This window comes from Zalophus californianus, chromosome 2 (assembly GCF_009762305.2).
Source record: "Zalophus californianus isolate mZalCal1 chromosome 2, mZalCal1.pri.v2, whole genome shotgun sequence".
Lineage (NCBI taxonomy): Eukaryota > Metazoa > Chordata > Mammalia > Carnivora > Otariidae > Zalophus > Zalophus californianus.
This window is the reverse complement of record NC_045596.1, coordinates 118,640,731-118,666,490: the sequence shown is the minus strand read 5'-3', so window position 1 is coordinate 118,666,490 and position 25,760 is coordinate 118,640,731. Positions and strand designations below refer to the sequence as shown.

The following is a 25,760-nucleotide window of genomic DNA, read 5'->3' as shown; positions in this document are numbered from 1 at the left end:
TCATTAAGGTAATCATAAAGGATTATTCCATTACCACCAGGGAACTCCCTCAGGTAATCCCTTAATAGTCACACCCTCCCCCAAAACCTTCTGCTGCAGAAAGTTATTCTGTTGCCTTATTATTTCAGCAGGGAGTAGAAATCTGAATTGCAACCAGGTGCTCTGAGGGGAGAGGCGCCTCCTATTTAATTCATGGAGGCTGGAAGTCAGTTATCACAGAACTAATGGGGAAAGGATCCATCTCTTTGTTGAACTGGGAATGGGAGTGTAATACAGGTTTCTGTCCATGGGCTCTACCAGGGAGGGGCGTTTCTCGCCGACCCCTTGCTGCACCATTATTTGAGTGGGGGAGCAACCTGCCATTTTTGTGGTATCACCCCTAGAATAGACAAGTGTGATTAAAAGTTTTCTGCTCTGTTTGGCCACGCTTTACTAGTTGTTTGGCTTTTCTTGGATGCCGTTTTTACCTGGCATTTTGCATCGTTGGGATAAATGAGACAAAGAAAAAAAAACAAAACAAAACTGTGGAACTCACTGTCATGTTATTCCTTAAGTCCTAAGGCACTTAGTCAGTCTGCCTTCATTTTCCCACCTCTTAGATTCTTCTGATAAATGACTTATAGGTTTTGACTAGAGTGTTTTTTTGTGATTAGAGAAGTAAAATAGATTGTGTTTACTGCATCTTGCGTGGAACTAGAAGTCTCTAATCTTGAGACTTCATCTAACCTATTTGTTTTTCTCAATCAAATGTTAGAGTTTATAACACAGTTAAAAGACTGAAAACAGTGCACAGGGCACATAAAATCTAGTTGAGCATATAGAGTTGGCATGTGATGATACATGGAACCTAACCATGTAACTCCCTAAAATATTATTATATGCTACTATTAAAGAAAATGTTGAATTGTGTGGTTAGGTTCTGAATAATATTTTTTGAGTTTTAAATATCTCCATGAATATCAGAATGTTTTACTATTCTTCACCTCTCACTGGGATGTTTATATATACATAATCACACACACACACACACACACACACACACACACACACACAGCTTTCTAGGCTCAAATTTAAAATAAAAATGAAAAGAGCATCCAATGCTTATAAACATTGATTTGCTTTAGGTTTTTGATATGTGTTATATAGCCCATTGTTTTACTAATGACTTTATTGACAAAATGCAATGAAGTTTTTTAATTAAAAAAACAATTTGGTGTGGATCTCAAAAGCACTCCATAGGGCAGTGATACAGGACAAATATGGCTTGCTGAGGCAATACACAGATGAGCATGGTTTCAGCCGGTCCATCAAGTTAAGAGGTGATCTAAACAAGGACTTCCAGCCTAAAGTGACATCATACTATGCAAATTATTTTTCTGCAGGCTTTTTCAACAACAAATATTGCATTTGTCAGTCAAAAGCAATGACAGAAAAGTAAATTTGACTACATGAAATAAGTAACAGACTAACACACTTATTTACATTTGTCAGTAATAAAAGCACATTAAGTGAAGGAATTCTCTTCACCTCTTTTCTTTTGATACTTCCCCTAATATTTTGATACTTCCCTAATATTTTGATACTTACCCAATATTTTAGGCCAGTTTTTTGGGGGAACTACCATAGCTGTTATACTACTTCACCTTCACTTATTTTCTTCTCAGTTATACTAATGAAATACTGTCATTTGAGAACACATGTAATTTATGTGTCTGTTCCTTAGGGAACTGCTTTTTGATGAATACACTGACCACATAATGAAAAAGGTTTTAGTATAAGAAAGCCTTGCTTATAGGAGCACCTGGGTGGCTCAGTTGGGTAAACCTCTGACTCTTGATTTGGGCTTGGGTCATGATCTCTCAGGGTCTTGGGGTCAAGCCCCATGTCGGGCTCAGCATTCAGCGCAGAATTTGCTGTCTCTCTCCCTCTACTACTCCTTCCCCCTCCCCCTGCTCATGTTCTCTCTCACTCTCTCTCTCAAATAATAAATAAATAAATAAAATCTCTTAAAAAAAGCAAGCCTTGCTTATAGTATTCATATAATGTAATTTAGATCACATAAAAGTTCATTTTAAAAGCTACAAGATAATTAATTAGGAAGAGTGATCTTTTTAAAGTACAAATGTCTGAGTATATTACTCCTCCGCTCAGGAACCTTCAGGGAATCCCCAGTCATCCACTGGGCATTCCAAGCGTCCGTGGTCTCACTCCACCAACTTTCTACTTTCATCACCACCTTCTCCTATAGTTGCTTCTTAAATGCTATTCAGATTGTTTCCTTAATGGACCTCACACTTTTCTACCTCTTCTTTCCTTACTCAGTTTCCTTTTACAAGAAATTCTTCTGTTTTCATCTTCCCACTATTTTCTGTTTCTTTCTGTCAAAACCATACACCTAATCCTATTCAAAATTCCACACATCAGCGTCCTAAGATTCTACCCTCTCCATGATATCTTCCTGATTTCCCAACTTGATTTGACTCTCTATCCTAATATTTTATTTTTTCTCACCTTATAGCCTTATTAGGTCAGAGTTATGATTGTATTAGGTTTGTTCTTGTCTGATACTTCTGTAACAGCTCGTGATTTCCTGGATGACGAGATGCCCTATTGAAATTTGGATCTTCTGGAGTACCCCACAGAGCATTTGGCATACAAGTTCAAATTCAGCAGGCACTGGAATTCATATATAAATCAGATACAGTCTCTGATTTAAAGTGCTGAAAATACCAGTGGGAGATCAAGTTTCACAAATAACAATATTACCGTAAGATCAGTAGTACATAAAGTAGGGCTTCTTAACCTTGACTGCATATTACAATTACCTCTGGAGCTTTAAAACATTTTATCTATGCCAAGATATCACCCCAGACAAATTAAGTGAAAGTCATGGGAATGGAGCCCAGGTATGCGTATGTTTTACAAAGCTTCCCAGGTAAGAATAATGTGTAACTAGAGATAGATGTGAGTGAATAGTGCTGGGAGAAGACAGGAAGGGTGTGGAGACTAGACACAGGAATAGTGACACAGATGAGTTGAATTTGAAAAATGTTCAATATAGAATCTCAATTGATATGTATCAGGAAGAAAGAAAATCTATGCAAAGTAATGTTTGTTGATATAAGGAAGAAAATTGTGCAAATTTATGCAAAGTCTATGCAAAGTAATATTTGTTGGTATAAGGAAGAAAATTGTGTTTGATTACTGGAAATTTGTGTTTAAAGAATCCCAAATTCATTCATAGTTGCAAAACAGAACCAATGATGGGAGTAAAGCTGTAATGAAATATATTTTCATTATATTGAAATGAAATATAATGAAGATCTGAGAAAAACTTGGGCCTGAATAACGTGTGAGCAAATAAAATTGAACATATTATAAGGGTTTTCATGCTGTAAATATGAGATTTTTCTGAGACAAAACCCTAATTGCACATGTATTTTTCCAAAAGACCAAAATTAGGATGTTTGTAAGCCGTGTATTCAGTTGTTACATCAAACATCTATGTGTTGCTGGAGTCAGTGATTTACCTGGAAGCTCTTTAAAGCTTGTGGATTCCTCCCTCAAAATATGATCAATTCTTTACTTCTGTTATTGCTTAAAAGAAAGTGGGAAATTGCCACAACACATATTTTGCCTGCTTTGATCATTTGTGATTTCAGCAGGAATTTCAGACTCGGACAGAACTTTGACTAAGTAGGATCATGACTTGAAAGCATAACCCTTTCCTTAAGATGGAAAAGCACCTCATGAAAACTCAGAGTCTTTATAAAGAAGAAAAAGTGCCAGTGAAGGGCAATGCCAACTCTTGTTTGAGACTATTAATTCCCTGTGATCTGCCTATTCATTTGGAGTGAACTCAGAACTAACTCCTTACAAATGATCTAATGTCATATGCGTGTGGACATGCCCTGGTGTTCCCACCTCTGCCCCCATCTGTTCCAGATAAGAACATAGTCAACATTTACTACCCCACAATTTCAAACAGAAAAAAGAAAAAGATCACTTGGAAAAATCGTAAGTAAAATGAACTAAAAAAAATTTTCCTGACAGGAAATATATAAAATATATATATATATATTCTCGTTGAGCCTGCAACAACCTGAGTCTGTATTAGAATTTGGGGGAATTTTCTGAAGGAAAGTAGAACATTAATACAAAGAGTTAAACAAACCAGTCTTACCTTTTTGAGATCGATGGTTATGTAATCATATGACAAAACAAAACCTCTTAGGAAAATTTTCCTATTATAAGGAGAAATACAAGTAGATGTTTCCTCATTCTCTATTATAAATAGAAAACTTCTTGGATAAAAGGAAAAATAATGCATTAGGAAAGGAAGCTCTATGTAGCCTACAGTGTAACAGGCATTCAGTAAGCCAAAAATGGGAACTGGATGTAAAACCTCATACTACTACCTTTGATATATATGTTCTTCTGATAGAATCACTAACCACTGTCTAATTTGGGGAGACAAAACATAAATTAACATTTGTAGTTAGTAGTATAGAGCTGAGATATCTAAGCAAAACTGTCAGTTTTCAAACTTATCCCTTTTTGTACTCTCTCCAGTAACGAGGCAGTAGTTACAAAAATATTTGTTTTAAACCCTTCATTTCCATACTTAAGACTAAGATTCTCTCTTTCTCTTTTTTTCTAATGAAAGGGAATGAGTGATTCAGATATATTCAGTGAAAGCAATAAGACTGCATCCATGATTTGATTTGGAGAACCAATTTTTTTTCCTACTGAAGCTCTTTCTCTGTCTCTAGCTTGATCTCTGGATTTCTCTAAGAAATTTGTCTTGTTGTTCACTAGCAGAGCAGTTTAGTCTGAGATCACAATTCTGTTTAGTATTTTCTGTGCACCAGTAGATCATGTCATGTATCTTTTCAGTAGAAATATTTTGATCTTTCAATAATGTATATTTAAAAAATATTTTCTTTTAATAATTTTCTTTTTTAAATTTTAATTCCAATGTAGTTAACATACAGTGTAATATTAGTTTCAAGTGTACGATATGGTGAATCAACACTTCCATACATCACCCTGTGCTCATCACAAGTGCACTCCTTAATCCCCATCAACTATTTAACCCATCCCCCCACCCACCTCCTCTCTGGCAACCATCAGTTTGTTCTCTATAATAAAGAGTCTGTTTCTTGGTTTGTCTCTTGCTCTCTTTTTTTTTTCCTTTGCTCATTTGTTTTGTTTCTTAAATTCCGTATATGAGCGAAATCATAGGTGTTTGTCTTTCTCTGACTGACTTATTTTGCTTAGCATTATACTTTCTATTATCCATGTCATTGGAAATGGCAAGATTTCATTCTTTTTTTTTTGGCTGAATAATATTCCATTGTATAAATATACCACTTCTTTATTTATTCATCTATCAATGGACACTTGGGCTGCTTCTATAATTTGGCTATTATAAATAATGCTCCTGTAAACATAAGGGTGCGTATATCCTTTCGAACTAGTATTTGTTGTTTTTGGATAAATACCCAATAGTATGATTACTGGATCATAGGGTAGTTCTGGTCTTAACTTTTTGAGGAAACACCATACATTTTCCGGAGTGCACCAGCTTGTATCCCCACCAACGGTGCAAGAGGGTTCCTTTATCTCTCCATCTTCATGTTTCTTGTGTTTTCAGTTTTAGCCATTTGAACATGTGTAAGGTGATAGCTCATTGTGGTTTTGATTTGCATTTCCCTGATGATGAGTGAAATAGAGCATCTTTCCATGTGTCTGTTGGTCATCTGTATGTCCTCTTTGGAGAAATGACTGTTCATATCTTTTGCCCATTTTTTAATTGAATTATTTGGGTTTTAGGTGTATGTTTATTGGAAAATGTAAAAAAGTCAAAAGAAAGATTACGTAATCTCCCTCCTCAACAAGAGAGTGACTGGTGGCATACGGGTGTGGTCTCATCTAGTTTATTTTTGCACATATAATTTACACCTTTATTTTTTTTCTTTTATAAACTTAAAAATTCAGAAAGGCTTAAGATGGTTAATTCTTCAAAGTATATCAATTGAATGCTCTACATTGAAAAAAAATCTGTGCGTTTGTCATTCTTTGGAAGTCATGACCAATCCACCAAAACTAGTCTATTTTAAAATATCAGTCTTTTAGGTTATAGCTAAAATTTATGTCCTATTCACTTCCAAGTACATTTTCTTTCCTTTTGGAAAAAAATACTTTATATCATACACACACACAAAAAACCCCACTTTATATCACACAGACCCTTTGGAAATAAAGAGTAGGTATTAATAAAAGCCCTATCCATTCCTTTTTTTCTTTTTTTGAACCAGCACCTGGCAATACGTTATTTTCAAGGAGATAGCAATTTCATTCTTTATGTAGATTATAATTTGATTCCTTGGGGGTATATTTTCTTCCACCTGTGATTTAGTTTTCCTCAGCCACTCTTAGCTCTCAGCTCAATTCATCTTTGAGCGAATACAAAGCTAGGGCTGCCAGAACTATGTCCTAGGTTTTTCTTCTCCATGTGCACTTCCCTGCGTGTAGCTAGCTCCCTGTATATACAGCATCAAATCTTCAAGAGAAAGTGGGTTTTTATCTCATATATGTATAGTTTGGAATAGCAAGAAAATAAACCGTGTTGAAATAAAGAGTCATGTTGAGACTTGGATGTGTTGTCCAAACGACATGATTAGGTTTGCAAAGCATTGAACTACCTGTGATACAAGGGAATAGAAGGATTTTTCTAAGTTGCATATGATACTAAATGAATTTGTAATGCAGATTTTCTCCTTCTTTATTCTTTTTAACTATACAAAAATAAAATTTGCTTGTAGCACATAAATTTAAAGAATAAAGAAGCATATAAAATGAAAAGCCTACCTCTTCCAATATCTTTCCCTAGAATAAACCACTTAGAACAGCTAAATGTATTTCCCTGTGTAATTTCTTCTAGGCTTCCAACCATTTGAATTTTCAATGGCTATGACTCAGTCCACAAACTCAAGTTCATTGGAATGTGATGTTCTTGAATTTTCCATAACTAAGTTCATTTTTTTCTGACCCCATCCTGGCTTAAGGCAGAAACTTTCATTTCAGACAATTCATGGACTCCACTCCCTATATGGATGGAATCATGGCTTGGGCATTAGTCGCTTTGTGACATTAGTCAAATTGCCTCACCTCTCTATAACTTAGTTTCCTCATTTGTGGTATGGAAAAACTGTTTACCTCATAGGGTTGTTCTGAGGATTTAACGACTTCATATACAGCAGACAGTTTATAACAGTGCCTGGCACATAATGAGGGCCTAACAGCTTTTAGCTATTATTTATGTAAAATATGTAAACAAGTATATTTTCACTCAGAAAAAGGTTTTGGTGATGCCTCATTTCAATTCATGAAGATCTCATTTTTTAAAAGCAATGTAGCATTTTATTGATTGAATGTAGCATAATTATTCAACCAATGCAATATTGATGGTCACTTAGATTATTTCTAATTTTTTGTTATAACTACCTGTGTTCACAGCATACACCCTTATTTTTATGTCCCTAAAAACTGTGAGCATTTCTTTTTTGATAAACTCCTAAAAGTGGAATTTCTTAGTTGAGGTGGTTAAATTTTAGAACTGCTGCCATGTTTCCCTCCAAAAAAAGTAGTATCAATGTGCATAAAATGCCTAATTGCCCACATATTCTCAAGCTCTGGGCTTCTGACACCATCTCTGAGTTAACCCCAGATGTGGCCCATGAGGTCCAGACATGCATTTATAACCATCTAGCAGATAGCTGTACATTAATGGTATCATCCAACCTCTTCAGTGTCAACATATTCAATCATCTCTCAATCTCTTTCCCTCAAACTTCTCTTGAGAATCTCTTTTCTTAATAAAAGTCACCACCATTCACCCAGATGTTCAATTCCACTTCCAAAGAAATAAAAAAGAAAAGAAGTTCTATCAGTTCTACCTTCTTATTTTTCAGGAAGTCATTCATTTCAATAATAAATTATGGGTTAGAACAATTCTAACCTATGGAATCACCATCTTTTAAATATTCTTTGCCGAATCTCCTAATCCCTCTCTCTCTTTCCAGACTGGCTCCCATCGAATCTGTTTTTTTCACTGTGGTTGGAGTAATATTTCCAAAAGGCAAATACAATCTTGTGATTTCATAATGTTGAACATTTCTTAGCTGCCTCTTGCCTGGAGTATAAAGTTCAAGGTGCACAATATATTCATGTGTCATCTGGTCCCACTTTCTTCTCCATTTACATCTCTCACCCCACCCTCTATATGAACCAGACTAAATTTCCTCAGTTTCAGAGCTGCCTACAAGCGTTCTCTGACCCATTAGCTAGACTGCTGCTTTAAAAAGCCTTCTGTGTACAATCATTCCTAATTGTCTGTCTACCCCTCTGGACTACGTGTGCCGTGAGGACATGGACCGAGTACATCTGGTTTACCACAGTATCCTCTGGAAACTAACTTATATGTGTTCTTTGGGGGGGGGATTAAAGAAGTGAAAGGATTGCCTATCACGGGACTGTCTCTCCTCTGCATGAAAAGGTCAGTGTGACTGTATCAGGTAACAGAAACATAGGGGATATTTGTGGAGTTGGCAAAGAGAAGTAAAGGAGTATTTATAGAAAATGTCTCAGCTTTAAAAACAGCCATTTTTTTTTCAGGTATTAGAATGTTAGTGTTTGCTTGCACCTCACTAGGAAGGAAAATATACTTTTATGGGTTCCGAAAGGGGATAGATGATAAATTTTGTAAAAATAGCCTAGCTCAAGACGAACCAGGAGAGATGATGGACTCTGAAAAACAAACTGAGGTTTCTGGAGGGGAGGAGGGTGGGGGGATGGGTTAGCCTGGCGATGGGTATTGAGGAGGGCACGTTCTGCATGGAGCACTGGGTGTTATGAACAAACAATGAATCATGGAACAGTACACCAAAACAAATTATGTAATATATGGTGATTAACATAACAATAAAAAAATAAAAAAAAATAGCCTAGCTCAAAATCTGAGCAATAGTGACTTTAACATTTCAGTTGGTGACATTTTTCCAATCACCTACCCAAAAGCTTGTGAAGCCAACTGTGATCTGAAGCATAGACAAGAAGCGCTATATGTAGTGTGACAGTTCAGAACTCTTAAAAATTAAATCTTTCCCTTAAAGAAATGACTTTAATTGTAAATGAAAATAAGTTTGTTAAATGACCTAGAATTTCTAGTGATAATAAATTTGGTGAGGAGAAAAGTGTCTAAAATGATAAAACACATCATCAATCCTCATTTGGGGATTTCAGAAAGCCACTGAACTTCTCACCCTTCCATTTCCTTGTTTGCACTATTGATGTGGCTGATTTCTTTTGAAATCATTAGATTATTAGAAAGAGTGGTTAAAATCTTGAGATCAGGAAGATAATTTGGATAATTTGACTTTTACAATTAAATGTTTTAATTTCAGAGCCATTATAATATGACTTCTGGTTTTATCTGGGAAGAAAAAGTTATCAACAGGAAGATTAGGACTTAAAAGATATAATGTGAAATCTAATAAGCAAATTACATAAAGAAGCCTTTCTTACTTAAAAAACTAAATATGAAAAGATAATATAGTTTGAGGACTTATTTTTTATAAATCAAGAGTTGTATTTCTCCTTCATTGTAAACTGAAAAAAAAATAAATGTAAATCATGACACTGTTATGTCATCTCAACTGGTATGCATTTAATCCAAAGAAGAACTCTTATACTCAGGTTAAACACTGAGCAACTTCCAGCATATTTTTAAAGCTCCCTATTAGCTTAGATAGTTAATATCCATTGGTCTCAAAGGCAGCAAACAAAAGAAAAGAAAGTCATCTATAAATAGATTCCCAGAAAATAAAAAACACTGTATTTTCCAGAGCTTTAAAATAGTAAAAGTACTAACTTAGAGAAAAGAAAAGAAAAAGGTATGTATGGGATCTATGTCATGGAAGAATCACACAACTGGCTTGTGTAACATGAGAAAAATACTGTTACTGCAAAATCCTTGTTAGATGGGACTTTATCTGAACAATTCAGTGTCTTCTTCCCTGTCATGAGGTCTGTGTTAATAAGCAGTTATTGCAATGATTCTGTCAGAGGAGAAAAATGGCTTAGCCTAGGGTGGTGTTAGCACAGATACAGAAAAGGAGATTGGTTACAGAGATGTTTGGGATGGCTTGGCAACTGTTTGGATTTTGTGTGTTTGTTTGGAGTGAGAGGTAAAAATCCAGAGTTATCAAGAAAGACTCCCAAGTTTCTGTACAGCACACATGTGTGTGGTGAAGCCATTCACTGTCCTTGGCTCAAAAATTCCAAGAACATAAAGAATCTGGAAATGAGGGAGAGGAAGAAGGCGGGGGGCGGGGGGGAAGAGAGAGGGGAAGGAAGAAGGGAAGAGGGAGGTGGGAAGATGAGGGGAGGGAAGAGAGAGAGAGAAGAGAGAGAAAGGATGTAAGAGTGGGCAGGACAGGAGCCAAACCTGAAGGATATTTGTTTGCTCTATCAAGTCCTGGCAGCTCATCCTGTAGACTATGGGGACTCACTGACAGGTTTCTGTCTGAGGATTAACAGGATCAGATTTGTATTTTGAACCACAGTGAAAAGAATCAAGAAGAGCAAAGAGGCCATTATAATACTAATGGGGAGAGGAAATGGGTGACTATGGAGTTACAGATTTTAAGAAAGCTTTTATAGAATTGAAATCCAACTGGATGAATATTGAGGGAGACTAGTCAGGGTTGCAGGACTCTTAGTACTCTGGTTTATAAAACTGGGTAAATGCACAGGTTGCTGGGAAAGAGAATACAGGATGGGGCGCCTGGGTGGCTCAGTCGTTAAGCGCCTGCCTTGGGCTCAGGTCATGATTCCACGGTCCTGGGATCAAGCCCCGAGGGTCCTGGGATCCAGCCCCGCGTGGGGCTCCCTGCTCTGAGGGAAGCCTGCTTCCCCCTCTCCCACTCCCCCTGCTTGTGCTCCTGCTCTTGCTATTTTTTTCTCTATCTCTGTCAAATATATAAATAAAATCTTAAAAAAAAAAGAGAATACAGGAAATAAGCCATTGGTTTCCATTGCTTGGTTAATAAAGTCAATTGTATCTATTCAATATGAAAATAAGTTTTGGGAAACAAGAAAATAATTTTGTTGAGTCTGTGCTTTTTTTTTTTTCCAATTAAAGAATCTTTAAAATGTTAGAACCAACAGGTTCTATTCCCAACAGGGAATCTCAGAGATCACAAATTCCCTTACCTACTTTATTAATGAGAATACTCAGATCCAAAGATTAAATCACCCATACATGTAAGAACAGAACCAGAGCTAGAAAATTAGACTTCTGCCCCTACTCTCAGGTTCTTCTTCCATACTTGTTCACTCTCACGCAATCAGTAGATATTTAACACAAAACATAGGCTCCCAATAAATGAACAGTGTTAGTTCTAACTAATAATGTAAGTTATAGATGACCTTTCCAGAATTGATTTTGCTGCCCACCAGATAGAAATATAAGGAAAAAAAAAAAGTTCGTCCATTCAACTCTTTATGGGCTTTAATGAGAATATAATTTTAAGAGGAAATTACTTCACCTTTACAATTACAAAAAATACATGAATCGATGTGGTAGTTAGCACTATTTTAATCTGCCTAAAATTGTTCTGTATAGTAGTCAGTAAAAAAAAGAAAATATTTTTAGACATTGGTTCTCTGTATATAGCCCTACCAATATACCACAGGAAAACCACTTATTTAGGAATCGAAATAATAAAAGAAAAAGGTAAACTTTTCAAAGATGATCATAGATTCTATTCATAATAGTAAAATATTAGAAATATCTTGAATGATTGAATAAGCACTCTTTGCATCACTAGCGTAGAGCACTATGTAGTCTTATCTATTAGTGTTTGGATTATGAGGTATGGAAAGATGTATATAAAAAATGTACCTGCAAGAAAACATGAAATTACATATACACAGATGTCAATCTAAACATGGGTGAATGTTTTGGAAAGGATAGTAAGTTTATGTAAAGTGGTGCAGATAGATGCAGACAGGGCTCTAGTTTTTTTGGATACTTTTGTTTTCTCTCTTCCTTTTTTTAAAAGATTTTATTTATTTATTTGAGAGAGAGAGAGCTTAAGAGAGAGATCACAAGCCAGGGTGGGGAGGGGGGAGAGGAGAAGCAGACTCCCTGCTGAGCAGGGAACCAGATGCGAGACTGAATCCCGGGACCCTGGGATCTTGACCTGAGCTGAAAAGGCAGATGCTTAACCGACTGAACCACTCAGGCACCCTCTCTTCCTTTTAATTTAGTTGTACCATAAGAGAAATGTCTTTGTAAAACCCTTTTTCTACTTCTCCTTCCAGCAAATATGGAGAACTAGGTGACCTGAAAAAAAATCTCCAACGACAAAATACATAGAAAGTTAGACGCCATGGGACATCTTTTGTCACAAGGTCATGTGACTTTGCTTGTAAATGAATGTCTGACCTGTCAAGAATGTAAGAGCCATAGTACTGAGTGGTTAGGAAGAAGCTCTGAAACTATGGCTATGCAAAGGATATTTAAATTTGCAAGGTCTTATGAGAAGAAGGCTGAGGTTAAAAAACAGTTATTTATTCCCTGTTTCTTCCTCTCGGCTACCAGCCCTGGCTTGTGGCATTTAGAGGACAGGCATCATCATATTCATCCACCAGTTATCTTGCTGGGTCCCTCTGGCCTTTTGCTTTACTCAGTGCATTCACCCAGTGGCAGTCATTAAATATTTGTTGAAAGCAATTTACTGTGAGATGATTTTCAGATTCTTTCTGTAGTCTAATCTGTGTTATAAAATAGAATCATACATCTTCTGTAATGAGCTTTGTTTTAATTAGAAGATGAGAATGTCTTCAATGATATTTTAAAATTTATAGGCTGTACCTACCATTATGTTACTAAATAAAAGATGTTTCCTGTGTTAGTTATTGTATCACAATTTTTCTAGATTTAAAGTAGACCAAATCATGTTCATGAGGTAATAAAACATAATTAAGAGTTCAAACTGTGTGATAATAAAGACCTGGGGATAAACTTTGGTTTTACCATCCGTACTAGTTGTTTGATCCAGGAGAAGTTACTTAACCTACCCAAGCTTCAACTTCCATATCTGTATGATGGATTAATATTTATTCCTCTAAATTTTTGTCAAGATTAAATGAAATAATCTCTACAAAGCATTTAGCATAATGCTAGTCCTGTGTTATAGACTCAGTGATTATTGGCTATTATAATGAGAGAAAGAGGTTTGGATTATTAGTATAAATTCCATAGAAACCCCCCATGAAAGTATCTCTAGGTTTAACAGAAAAAATCAAATGGTTCTTAAATATACTTTCTGCTTCCCTGTATTCTTATCCTAGACTCATAATCACCAACACTATAATATCATATTCTGAAAACATTTGCTTAGTTTGGCCCAGCTTTATTAAGGTATAATTGACAAATAAAAATTATATATATATATATAAAACATACAACATATATAATTATTATATATTATATTTGTGAAATTATTACTTAATCTACCCATCATCTCACATGATTATTATTTTTCTTATATTTTTCTTTATCTTCGTCTTTTCATCTTGTCTTCATCTTTGTCTTCTTTTTTTTTTTTTTCTGGTGAGAACACGTAAGATCTGTCCTCTTAGCAAATTTCAGATATAGAATACAGCATTGTTAAGGGTTGTCATGGTGCTGGACATTAGATTTTCAGAACTTACACATCTTGCATAACCAAAACTTTGTACCCTTTGACTAACATCTCCCTATTTTCCCCTCCCCACATCCCTGAAACCACCATTCAACTCTCTGCTTATGTACTGTAATTTGCATACACCGGGCCTGACCTGTTTTAAGTGTATGATTCAGTGATTTTTAGTAAATTTACAGAGTTATGCAATCATCATAACATCCCAATGTTTGGGACATTTTCATCACCCCAAAAAGGCCCCTCATGATCATTTACAGTCAAGGGACCTTTTACTTTGGCAGTGTATTTGGGAATGGTTTCCATTCTTGTACTTAATCTTACTCTATATTAGGCATGTGAATGGATAAGATCCAGGATGGAGTTGAAAAGTTTTTGAGATGAGAGGGAATCAGGGGACGTGATTTGGGTATTACTCCATCACACCTTTGCAGAGTGAGCATGAAAATACCAGAAGGCATACTAGGCAGAGACAGAAGTGACCAGATCCTTGGAAGTTAAAAAAGGAATCAGGACAAGTGAATTCAGGAATAAATGGAAATAGGCCATAGAAGGAAGTGAAATCACATTGGACTTTGTTTATTTAAAGGTCATATAATAGTGCCTGAAAATTTTTTAATAGGGCAAGGACAGGGATAAGGAAAGATTGTAAATAGAAAAGAGATCTTAATGGTTAAGGAATTGCAGATAAGAACTTGCAAACTGAAAAGTGGGACAGTAGAAACCACTGTAATCAGAGACAATAGGTAGATTTCCTTTGAGGGTAAGTTGAGCTGAAATGAATTTTAGGACTTCTTCCCTCTTAATTAGCATCTTCTGTCACAGTGCTAATAAATGGCAGAATCAAGTGTATTATTCAAAACGCTGATTCTAAAATCTCTATAAAACTAATATTTTTTAAAAAAGAGTTGATTCAAAGATAAACATTAATTTAAGCTTCTATCATATAACTAATTTAATTATATAAGTGCAATCCATACGAGGTAAACAAAACATACACCATTTGTCTTTTAGTTCTTTTCTCTAAGCCGTACTTCTTGCAAAAAAGAGAAAGAATACAATGGGGGAAGCAGAGAGGTATGCTTTTACCTTCTACAATTTCATGAAGCACGTTGTTAAATCCTGTGAAGCCAAAAGGGTATATTCAAGTGCACTAAGGTGTACATTTTCATTTATTATCCACATAGTTTTCTTCTCCGTTAGAACTGAGAGAATGTCTGTCCCTCCGTCTGGATTCAAGAGATCGTTTTTTTTACAAGTAGGGCTTGAGTTGGGAAAAAATAGTCCTTAGGCTTTTCCTCTGGAGATTTAGTTCGGCCACAGAAGCAGAGGCATATTATTCTTTATCATTTTTTTCTCTGTTCCTCAACCCTAGTCCTCTTCTGCCTGTGCCTCCTCCCTGATCTTTTCCTTCCCTTTTCCCTGCTTGCCTCTTCTTCATTTCTAATCTATATTCTTCCATGACTCTACTTACCAAAATAATGGCTTAGTTGGGCAAATGGGTTAAAGGGTGGAGGTTGCAGTGGTGTGGGGAGAAGTGGCAGAGCAAGTCCCAGAATCTGGGTGTGAGCAGGAAACTAAGGAGGAATTGCTTTATTTCTCTCTCCTCGCCTGCCCCCTGCCTCCTTCAACCCTAAGCTAAGTCAAGGATTTCAATGTCTTAGAGTAAAGGATAGAGATGGGAAGACCAGTTTGTAGGGTAGAAGATGATGGTGGCTTGCACCAGGGTTGGTGCAGTGAGTACGGAAATAAATGGTTGAAATCTGCTTGTGTTTTGAAGGAAAAGGCAGAATTTTCTGGAGGAAAAAATGGACAAAGGTAAAAGAGGAAGAGAAGAAACATACACCACATCAAACAGACCTGCCATGAACTGAGATGGGAAAGTGTACAGAAGGAGCTGGTTGTGAGGAGCAGAGAGGGAGCTCAGTTTGGGACATGATAAATTGGAGCTGTGAAGAGGAGAGCTTTTGTTTTTAATTAGAGTTCAGGGAAAAGGTATAGGCTAGAGATGTGAATTTGGGAATCATCACAACTGAAGTATTTAAACCAGAAGATTAAATGAAATTACTTAGGAAGGGCATGGAGACTAAAAAAAGGAAGTGCCCCAAGGAGTGGGTTTTGGAACGTGCCAACACTAGAGGATGGGGAGATAAGGAGGACCAGCAGAAAGCAACTGAGGTGACCACACAGGAACATACAGTCATTGTTTTTGTATTTTGGTTAGCAATTAGAGTTTATGAATACGAATGTGATTTCACTATGTGCTTTATTTTTCTTTACAACTTGAGAATATGACACCTCTGGTAACAACATGCACATGCCCCTGTGAGTTATGGGTGTGTGTGTGTGTGTTGTGCCTGTTTTCTAATTAAACTGATACATAATTAAATAGATGTTGTATATATATGTGTGTATATATATATATATACACGCTAAAAATATATATATACATACAGATATATATTTTATATATATATATTTATATATTTTTTAATTCCGTTTCATCAGTAGAAAAATGTTATGAAGTTAATTTCAATTTTCATTGTTCATGATTTGCTATATTATTGACATCCTATAAAATATTTTTTGTCCAAGCAAATACTTTGTCTTTCTTCTGGTTTTGTCTGATTGATAGTTAATTCATGTGTTTGGATTCAGTTTAAATTTCAGACCACTATAAAATAGAGTTTAGCTATATTCTTTTTATCTCAATAATTAAATTATACTCATAACTTTCCATTTAAAAAGCTATAACTGCTAAAATATATGACATGTTTAAAGAGTAAGGCACTGAATAGGTAAAGGAAATTTATGTACACTTAAAATTATTTTGTGGGTGGCGATATTTTTTTTTCCACACCATACTATTTCATCCTGGACATCAACATTGGCTTTTATTGTGGAAAATGAATCTTTCTGCTTCACAAGGTATGATGCTCATGGTTAAATGACCTAATGGGGAGAACCAATGCCTGATATGTAACTTTGCTCCAATGGAGACTGACTTAGGAGCAGGGGGTGGGAGTTATAGGAGCGTCCCATGATGGAGATTGGGGAAGGAGAAGAAGAGGAAAGGGAGTATGCTGGGAGGGAAAAGATGAAAAGATGATGAAAATAGGGAGGAGAGGCAGCGCTGATAATGAGAAGGGATGCAGAACAACCTGTGCTAGATATAAAGATGGAGTACAAGGGTAGCCTTGTAAAGGGTATCATGGAAATAAGAATAACTTAGGAACAAGGAACTTGGAAGTTAGAATGAGAAAAAGGACCTTTATCGGCGTCATTGCTAGCAAGATCAAGGGCTTAGAGGGGATTCACAGCCAAAACAAGGGCAGCAGGTGTCTCTAACAGTGCTCAGCTGTGCCTGTGCATCAGCTGGATTTCGTGAGGTGGCTGTTACAGATGCTACAACGCACTGATGCCAGGGAATCTGTATTTTTTAAACAAACACCCAGGCCCTCTCCTCACCCCCAAGTGAATCGTATGCCTGCTAAAATTTGAGGACCACTGAAACAATAGGGAAAGTAATAGGGAAAGAACATGTAAGAAATAAATCTTGAAAATGTACGTAGGAGACTCAAATGGAGAGGAGAGTCTAAAGGAATTTGCAGAATTAGAAATATGTAGAAAAAAAATAATGAAAGTGGGATGCCTGGGTGGCTCAGTCTTTAGAGCGTCTGACTCTTGGCTTCTGCTCAGGTCATGATCTCGGGGTCCTGGGATGGGGGGATCAAGCCCCACGTGGGGCTCTGGGGTTCCATGCTCAGTGCAGTTTGCTTGGAATTCTTTCCTCCTCCCTCTCCCCCCCCCACCCCTACCCCCTGCTCTTGTGCCTTGAAGCACTCTCTCTCAAATAAATTAATAAATAAAATCTTTAAAAATAATAATAATAATGAAAGTAGGTAACGTTCAGGAATAAAGTAACAATGAAATGCCAGGGAAGTATGAGATGAGTAAAGAAGGAAGGCAATGGTGACAGGAGCCAAAAGAATGCATGGGATTGAATTATGAGAGGGCAGGCATGACACCCTCAAAGAGGACAGTTAGGGGAAGAGAAAGATGGAAGACCACACATGGCCTCCATAACTCTGCTTTCCAAGAGCTAAGCCGTGGAAGGCCTGTCAGTACCCAGAAGTTGACAGAAGAAAGCAAATTATGACAGAAGAGCAGATCAGTGGAAAGGGACCACCAAGCAGCTACTGCATGTTGCTTTCTATGTTGGGTCTGTAGTTAAGTCTCTCTCTGCTGTCAGAGGTGCTGAGTATCAAACATCATCCCCACCCCCATGACCCACCAATATCTTTAGATAATCACTTTCTTTGCAAAAATAACACGGAGTTGTTTCATTTCCTAATCCACTGTGGTGGATTGAACTTTGTATTGGGTCTGAGTACAGATGAGTAAGGGAGACCTCACAGGTGGTGATTTTTGTTAGAGGCCTTAGCACACTTCGCATGAGATCAGATGAACCAGAAAAAGTTACAGATAACTGGCAGGGACGAATGTTTTCTTTCTCCTCTTCACCATTGTTCTTTGTTCATTTGCTTTAATTTGCACTGAAATATATGTAATAAGTAGTTAAGGTATGTTTTATTTTTAGGCTCCCATTTCTGAAATGTAACAGTCTGTAAGTACAGAATTAAGAGCAAATTCTCCTAAGTGTCACACACCAGCGACATATTTCTTAGCCTTCGCAAACCTGTATCCCTCATCAGCTTCTTTCCCTAGCTTCTGAATAGTCCAAGCAACCAAGGGTTTTTCTTTTGATCATTGTGATAAATAAATACATAAATAAAATTATAGGAATATCCATTATATCTTTACAAGAAAGAGTGTTGTCTTCCTAAAGAAACCGGTACTTTCCCCTAAAAGTCATTAGTGTAAATGGAAGGGGAGGAGGAGTGCTCCCTAGATGTTAGTTTTTCTCATTGGATTCTAATATTTCTAAATAAAAAATGGAATTATGGGAATTTTAGTAATTTAACTGGTAAGTGTAGAGAAAATAATAAATACTCAACACAGAGTACAAGATACATGAAAAATGCTTTGACAGTTGGATGCAAAGAGATGTAGGCAAGTACTGCACCAACCAAGTGAACTGCCCTCTTCTTTCACTTTGGCTGGTATTTTGCTGGTTTATTCTTTTCCCTGCTGAAATGCTTCCCTTGTCTTTCCTAATCCAAAGATTCCTTCATTCCATGGAATCCTTACCCCCATAATATGCTTGACCAGTTCTTAGATGATGATTATAAAAGTCAGTAATTCTTCAATTAGTAATCAATTTTACATTTTTTTCCAAGTGAAATGAGAAAGCACTAGGAACAAAATGGGTAATGATAAAATAGCATAATGAAATTTTTATGCTATAAATATTCTTGTTCTATCCAATAAAATTCTCCTTATGCCCACTTGGCATTAATATGTTTTCTCCCCATTTCTCAGCTGTTAAAATTTACTCACTCTGCCCTACCTATCATGGGGGAAAATATAGGTAGTATTTATTGAATGCTTGCTCTGTGTTAGTCACTGTTGTAGGCATTTCACAAGGATTATGACCAATCTTAGCCACCTTTTAGAATTCTTGTATATTTATGCCTAATTTCCTGTGGAGGAAACTGAAGCCTGCCTAAGGTCACCCAGCTAGTATGTGGCAGAGCCAGGATTAACATTCAAATTAGCCTGAATATAAAAGCTCATACTTTTCTTTTCACTCTGTACTAATGTGACTTCAAGTTTATTAATAACTAACAATAATTTTATTTTGAATACTAATACCTGACATATGTAATTATAAAGAATCTTCCTTGTGGTTGAGCAAAACTCGATGTATTTCACTTTTAAAATCTTTAAAAAAATATCTTGGTCTTAAAAAATATCTTGGTCATTTTACTTAAAAAACTCTTAGGACATCATATAAACCTCTTAGAATAGTTCTTATCTGTTCAAAAGGAAGTCATGCTATTTGGAGTTCTGTTTCTCATTTGCCATCTGGTACTAAGGGCTGCAAATTCTTTCTGCTTTTTTGTGTAACTTGCCTTTATCTTTGTTGTTCCAGTACTGGATACCAGTTTATTTACTATTCACCTGAAAACACAGCCAAAGCAAAAGAAGTTCTCAGCAACATCAATCAACTACAACCTCTGATAGCAACCCATGCAGACCTACTGCTTAATTCTGCAAGCCAGCATTCTCCAGACAGCTTGAAGAATTCTTTAAAGATGCTTTCAGAAAAAGTAAGATCCAAATCACTACTACAGTGGGGAAAATGAAATACCCAAATCCCCATTGGTGTTGCTTTCTGCATACATTGCCTTTCATAGCATCTGGAAATGTAAAATAGATTAGGTTAAAAAGTAAGCTTCAAAGTATTGCCACAGGATCAAAATGAATAGGCCTCATTCTCTTTTCAAATCTTACTGATTAATTTTTTTTAAAGATTTTATTTATTTATTTGAGAGAGAGAGAGAGAAGAATGAGAGATAGAAAGCACGAGAGGGAAGAGGGTCAGAGGGAGAAGCAGACTCCCTGCTGAGCAGAAAGCCCGGTGTGGGACTCGATCCCGGGACTCCAGGATCATGACCTGAGCCAAAGGCAGTCGCTTAACCAACTGAGCCACCCAGGTGCTCTGATTAATTTTTTTTTAAGTAGGAAATGACACCTGTTATTGGCTAAGGTATATTTTCTCTTTTTCTTGACATTTTTCATTCTCTTTGGTTCATGGTCTTATTAATAATGAGTTAAATTAGATTTTGAAAATTACTTTGTTTTCCTCTGGTGATCAACTAATTTTTATGCATATGAAGCTATACATTTGAATTAGGAATGTCACTTCATTTGAAAGCACAACTTTGATGTGGATTCTTATCAGTAGCATGGGGTAATTCCTCTGCCTCAGTTTGCTTTCTGCAACCTTATCTACTGGGAGAAAGTTTTAAAAGAATTAAAAAATATTAGCTATTGTTTGAAATGTAGTGGGACCTAAGCCTTAATTTTTTCAAAGGTGCCTTGCATCTGTGTATGCAAAGAGGAAATGTAGTCTGGCATGGGGTAAACACTCAGCATCAACTTTCATAGCTAATTAAGGCAACTGAAAGATTCAGAGAGAGCCAAGATAGAAAAGGTAAGTTGCAGCTTGAGTTTAACTATAAAACCAGGTGTCCTGGAGTCCAATTCCAATACACTTATCCTTAACCTTTGCATTCTGAGGACATCTTGCAGTTTATTATGAGAGAGTTCCAATAAATATGACCTTGAAAAAACTGAGCAAAAAAAAAATTCTCATTATATCATTTTAGAATAAAATAATGTAGTTTGTCATGTCCCTAAGGAACAGATTCATAAAAACTTGGGTATTATATATTTATATATGTTTGATTCATATATGTTAATTTATAATATTAAAACCTGGCACTTATTGAACATTTTAATGTATACATTATCATATATTTTTCTTACCAAAAAAAAACTAATACCTATTTTCATTAAAAATTAGCTAATATTGGGGCACCTGGGTGGCTCAGATGCTTAAGCATCTGCCTTTGGCTCAGGTCATGATCCGGGGTCCTGGGATCGAGCCCCGAATCAGGGCTTCTGGCTCAGCAGAGAACCTGCTTCTCCCTCTCTCTCTGCCTCTCTCTCTGCTCATGCTGTCTCTCTATCTGAATCTCTATGTCTTAAATTAATGAGTAAAATCTTAAAAAAAAATTAGCTAATGTCTATTCAGAAAGGTCAACTGAATTGCCTCATAAATTAAAACGTGAAAAGTGACAACCTAAGACTTCCAGTTCAGAATGCAACAGTCTTTCCATGACTTAACAGGTACTTCCATCATGAAATGGAAAGAAAAAAAATGACCCACACTTCACAGATACCCTTCTGTTCCAAGTATTGTGCTTTATGACTTACATGATTTCATTTAGTCTTCAAATTTAATTTTTAAATTGTGGGTACTATTATCTTCATCTCACAAAGGAAAATGACTGAAGCTCAGAGAAGTTAAAAAAAAGATGTGTGAAATCACACAGCTAGAGTCAAACCTAAGGTTCAAACAAAACTGGGGTTCAGACCCAGGTCTGGTTGACTCTGGGTTGGAAAATCTTTCTGGTATCCTCTTTTTAATATATGTGTTTTGACATTAACTTTTTAAAAAATTTTTAATATCTTTTTGTTAGACGTACTCCTCAGTAATGCTTCAGTATCCTGATAGTCAATAAATATGTCTAATAGTCAATAAATATGTTATGGCTAGAAAAAAGGGGGGAAAAGAGGAGAGTGTTGCATATAGTAAAATAATATAATTTCATTTTGGTTGATTTCTTTTTTGGATTTGTAGATGATGTGAGTTTTTTCTGGGTTCACCTAAACAGAAAATCTTAGCAAACAGCACATCACTGCAGTGATTTCAGAGCAGTGTTTATATTCTTCCTGTGCATTGGGCAGGGATTTTGATGTCCTTTCATACATCATTTACAACTTGCTGCAGTGATTGGGGTGGAGGATTGGACAGGGTGTGAATTTTCCCCTATAATTCAGTATTGCTCCAACTTTTTTCCCCATGTTTTTCTACTAAGTAGACAAACTTCATCTACTAATAAATCTGTCAGTCCTTGAAATCAGGGAGATCTTTTTGAAGTTAAGTTTGCAAGCCATGCATTATTTTAAGAATTCTGTCTGGAATTTCAAAGAATTATCTAAGTTAACAGAGTTTTGCATAATCTATGAAGACGGCTAATAGTTTAGGGTTTAAATAATGTATGGTCCATGAACGTAGCATAAAAGATAAATATTCTTAGTGGCATCTTAAATTTTATTATAATTTAGTATTAGAAAGATATAGCTTAAAATTTTTTGGATTTTTGTTGTTTTAAGATTTTATTTCTAAGTAATCTCTATATCCAATGTGGGGCTCAGACTTAACAACTACAAGATCAAGAGTTGCATGCTGTAGTGACTGAGCCAGCCAGGCTCCCCTAAGACATTTTGTCTTTAAGATCGGGGTCTTTCAGGGCACCTGGGTGGCTCAGTTGGTTAAGCGACTGCCTTCAGCTCAGGTCATGATCCTGGAGTCCCGGGATTGAGTCCCGCATTGGGCTCCCTCCTCAGCAGGGAGTCTGCTTCTCCCTCTGACCCTCCCCCGTCTCATGTGCTCTCTCTCTCTCATTCAAATAAATAAATAGATCTTTAAAGAAAAAAAGATCGGGGTCTTTCACACTGTGGGTTAGAGCATAAAAAACCTTTTTTTGTTGATAGCCCACTTGTTTCTTTTATTGAATCTGAACTGGTTTGTTTAGAAAATAAATACTTTGCTTATTTTCTTTGGAGCTCATTCATATAGCATATTCAATACATAATGGGGATTATCTGTGTTCATACTTATCAAGGAAACTCCATACTCAAGTATGGGAGAGTTCTCTGCACTAGGCTGGGGAGGGCTGAGGGCAGCCCATTGGTAGTGTAGAGGAGGCATTCAGTTATTTTGTAATGAGATGGCATCTTTCCTCTTAGGTAACATGTTGCATATGGAGATGATAGCAATGGACACATTATCAGATCCATATATACTCAGAGTCTGGGGGTGGAAAGCAAAGGACAACAGAGACAACTGCATATTCAGAGAATCTCAGAGCAGCAACATTTGTAGATCTGAAGTCAATTCATGCCATTTCTACTGTTATTGATAACCAAGCCATAAGACTAAGGCTCCCCAGCAAAATTCCATCCCTCTAAACATCTACTGGTGGAAACAAACAAACAAACACAATTTATGAAAAGTAAAAATATTTACTGAGTTCATACTAATTATCAGGTGCAGTTTCTGACACTAGGTGCATAAAATGGAATAAGACACAGATCTTTCCTTGTCTTCCCAAGAGATTCAAGGTTCTTGATGGTAATGCTTATTTATGATGCTAATGATGATGACAATAATAGCTAGCATTTATTGCAGGTTTAATAACTATGAGTGAGGTGTTATTATAACTTTCCACAAGTCCATGAATTTTCAACATTTAATCTTTTTAATCCTATGAAGTAAGTACTGTTAATAGCCTTATTTTATGCAGTAGGGGAAACTGAGGTACAAAAATATATATAATGTACCCCAAATCACACACCTTGTGAGTCTAGCTCCAAAATGCTGTGAGCTTAGCCACTATGCAAAATGGTCAAATGTTCCCTGAGTTCCATGTTGGACACTTGCATATGGAATGAAGGAAACAAGTAGGGATGTGGGGGTGAGAGTGGGGAGAACAAAACTAAAATTCCATAAGAATAAATTTTTTTAAATAATTTTTTCATGTCCTAATGTGCACAAACTTAAGTTGTTCTAATTTTTTAATTATTAGTATACCTTCTGATGAATGACTGTGTTTGTTGCATATTAATTCATGAAAATAATAAAGAAATTATTTAATCTTCTAGGGTCATAACAAAAGACAGACTGAGTTTATATTAATAGCTTGAAGAGAGAAGACAAAGGATAGGCCAAATTTTTAACGTAAGATCTGAAAGGTTAATAATAGGGTGGGATAAAAATATATTTTCCTTTCCGCTAGGCTGAAAGTATGCAATACTATGAAAAAGAAAAGGGAGAAAAAAGTAATGTGATGGAATTCAAACTAAAAAATAAGGACCTAAGTATAGACCAGCGTATGGTATTTATCTCTTATAGCTTAGATATCACATTCTCTATTTCACAGAGATTGATAAATCTTGTTTAGAAAATCATTATTATTGCTCATCAAAAAGCAATATCAAGGGGCGCCTGGGTGGCTCAGTCGTTAAGTGTCTGCCTTCGGCTCAGGTCATGATCCCAGGGTCCTGGGATTGAGCCCCACATCGGGCTCTCTGCTCGGCGGGAAGCCTGCTTCTCCCTCTCCTGCTCCCACTGCTTGTATTCCCTCTCTCGCTGTGTCTCTCTCTGTCAAATAAATAAATAAAATCTTAAAAAAAAAAAAGCAATATCAAGCACTTAATTGTGTGTGGTATTGCACTAGATGCTATATGACAAATACTATATAGAAATGGCCCTTATCTTTTACAACCTAAAATTTAAAAGCATGGGGTGTGTCACATTATGACAATTGTTAAATGGTAACAATAACATAAGGATTTTGTTACAAATATTAGAGGCTGTGCTCACAATATATTTGACAAAAGCTCACAACTTCTAATTCCTAGTATCCTTTAACCTTAACATAATATACTGAAACATCCTATTGTATTCAAAAAAAGAAAACAAAACATTTTATTCTAACATTTAGCTCATGGTTTTCTTAAGAAATGTGCTGCGTTTTTTTTTTTAACAGCAATGCCAGGAAGCCAGTATACTAAGAAGTTGAAGATACACATAATATATTAATTATGTTGATCACTTGGCTACTGCGAAGGAATTCTTACTTTTATTTACTTCAACTACCCTATCTCAGTTCCAAACTAAACAGAAGAACTTAATGAGTAGAGGTTCTTTTGTTTATTTATAGTTGGTGAAAGTATATATAAATGTATATAAATATGTAAATGAAGATGAAATTTTGTGATAGTATTTCTACTTCTTTTTGTACTCCTCTTTAAATGGTAAGCATTTAATTGGTGAAATAAGCATATATCAAGCAAAAATGAAGCAGAAAAATATGACCCATAACCAGAAGGATCAAGCAACAGAAACAGACCCAGAAACAACAGAGATAATGAAATTAGCTGATAAGGACCGTATTACAACAGCAATTATAAATATGCTCCATATATTTAAGGAAGCAGAGAAACACATACACAGGATGAGGGGAAAATGGAAAGCTAAAAAGAATAACATAGAAATGAGAGAATTATGAACTGTAATTTCTGAAATAAAAATATGTACTAGGTGGACTTAGCAGATTGGTCACTTGAGAAGAATAAATAGTGAACTTGCAAACATAGTATTAGAACCCATTTAAATGAAGTGCAGAGAGAAAAAGACATAAAAACAGAGACAGAGAGAGAAAAAAGAAC

At 36.0% G+C, this 25,760-nt stretch overlaps 1 protein-coding gene across 4 annotated transcripts in view; it reads left to right on the top strand.

The window, feature by feature from the left end:
• INPP4B (inositol polyphosphate-4-phosphatase type II B) overlaps nucleotides 1-25,760 on the top strand; it is an 808,823-nt gene that overhangs the window by 649,631 nt on the left and 133,432 nt on the right. For all 4 annotated transcript variants that reach the window (XM_027599074.1, XM_027599075.2, XM_027599073.2 and 1 more), the window contains one exon: nucleotides 19,828-20,005. In XM_027599074.1, the coding sequence (XP_027454875.1) occupies nucleotides 19,828-20,005 (178 nt within the window). The remainder of the gene's footprint in view (nucleotides 1-19,827; nucleotides 20,006-25,760) is intronic.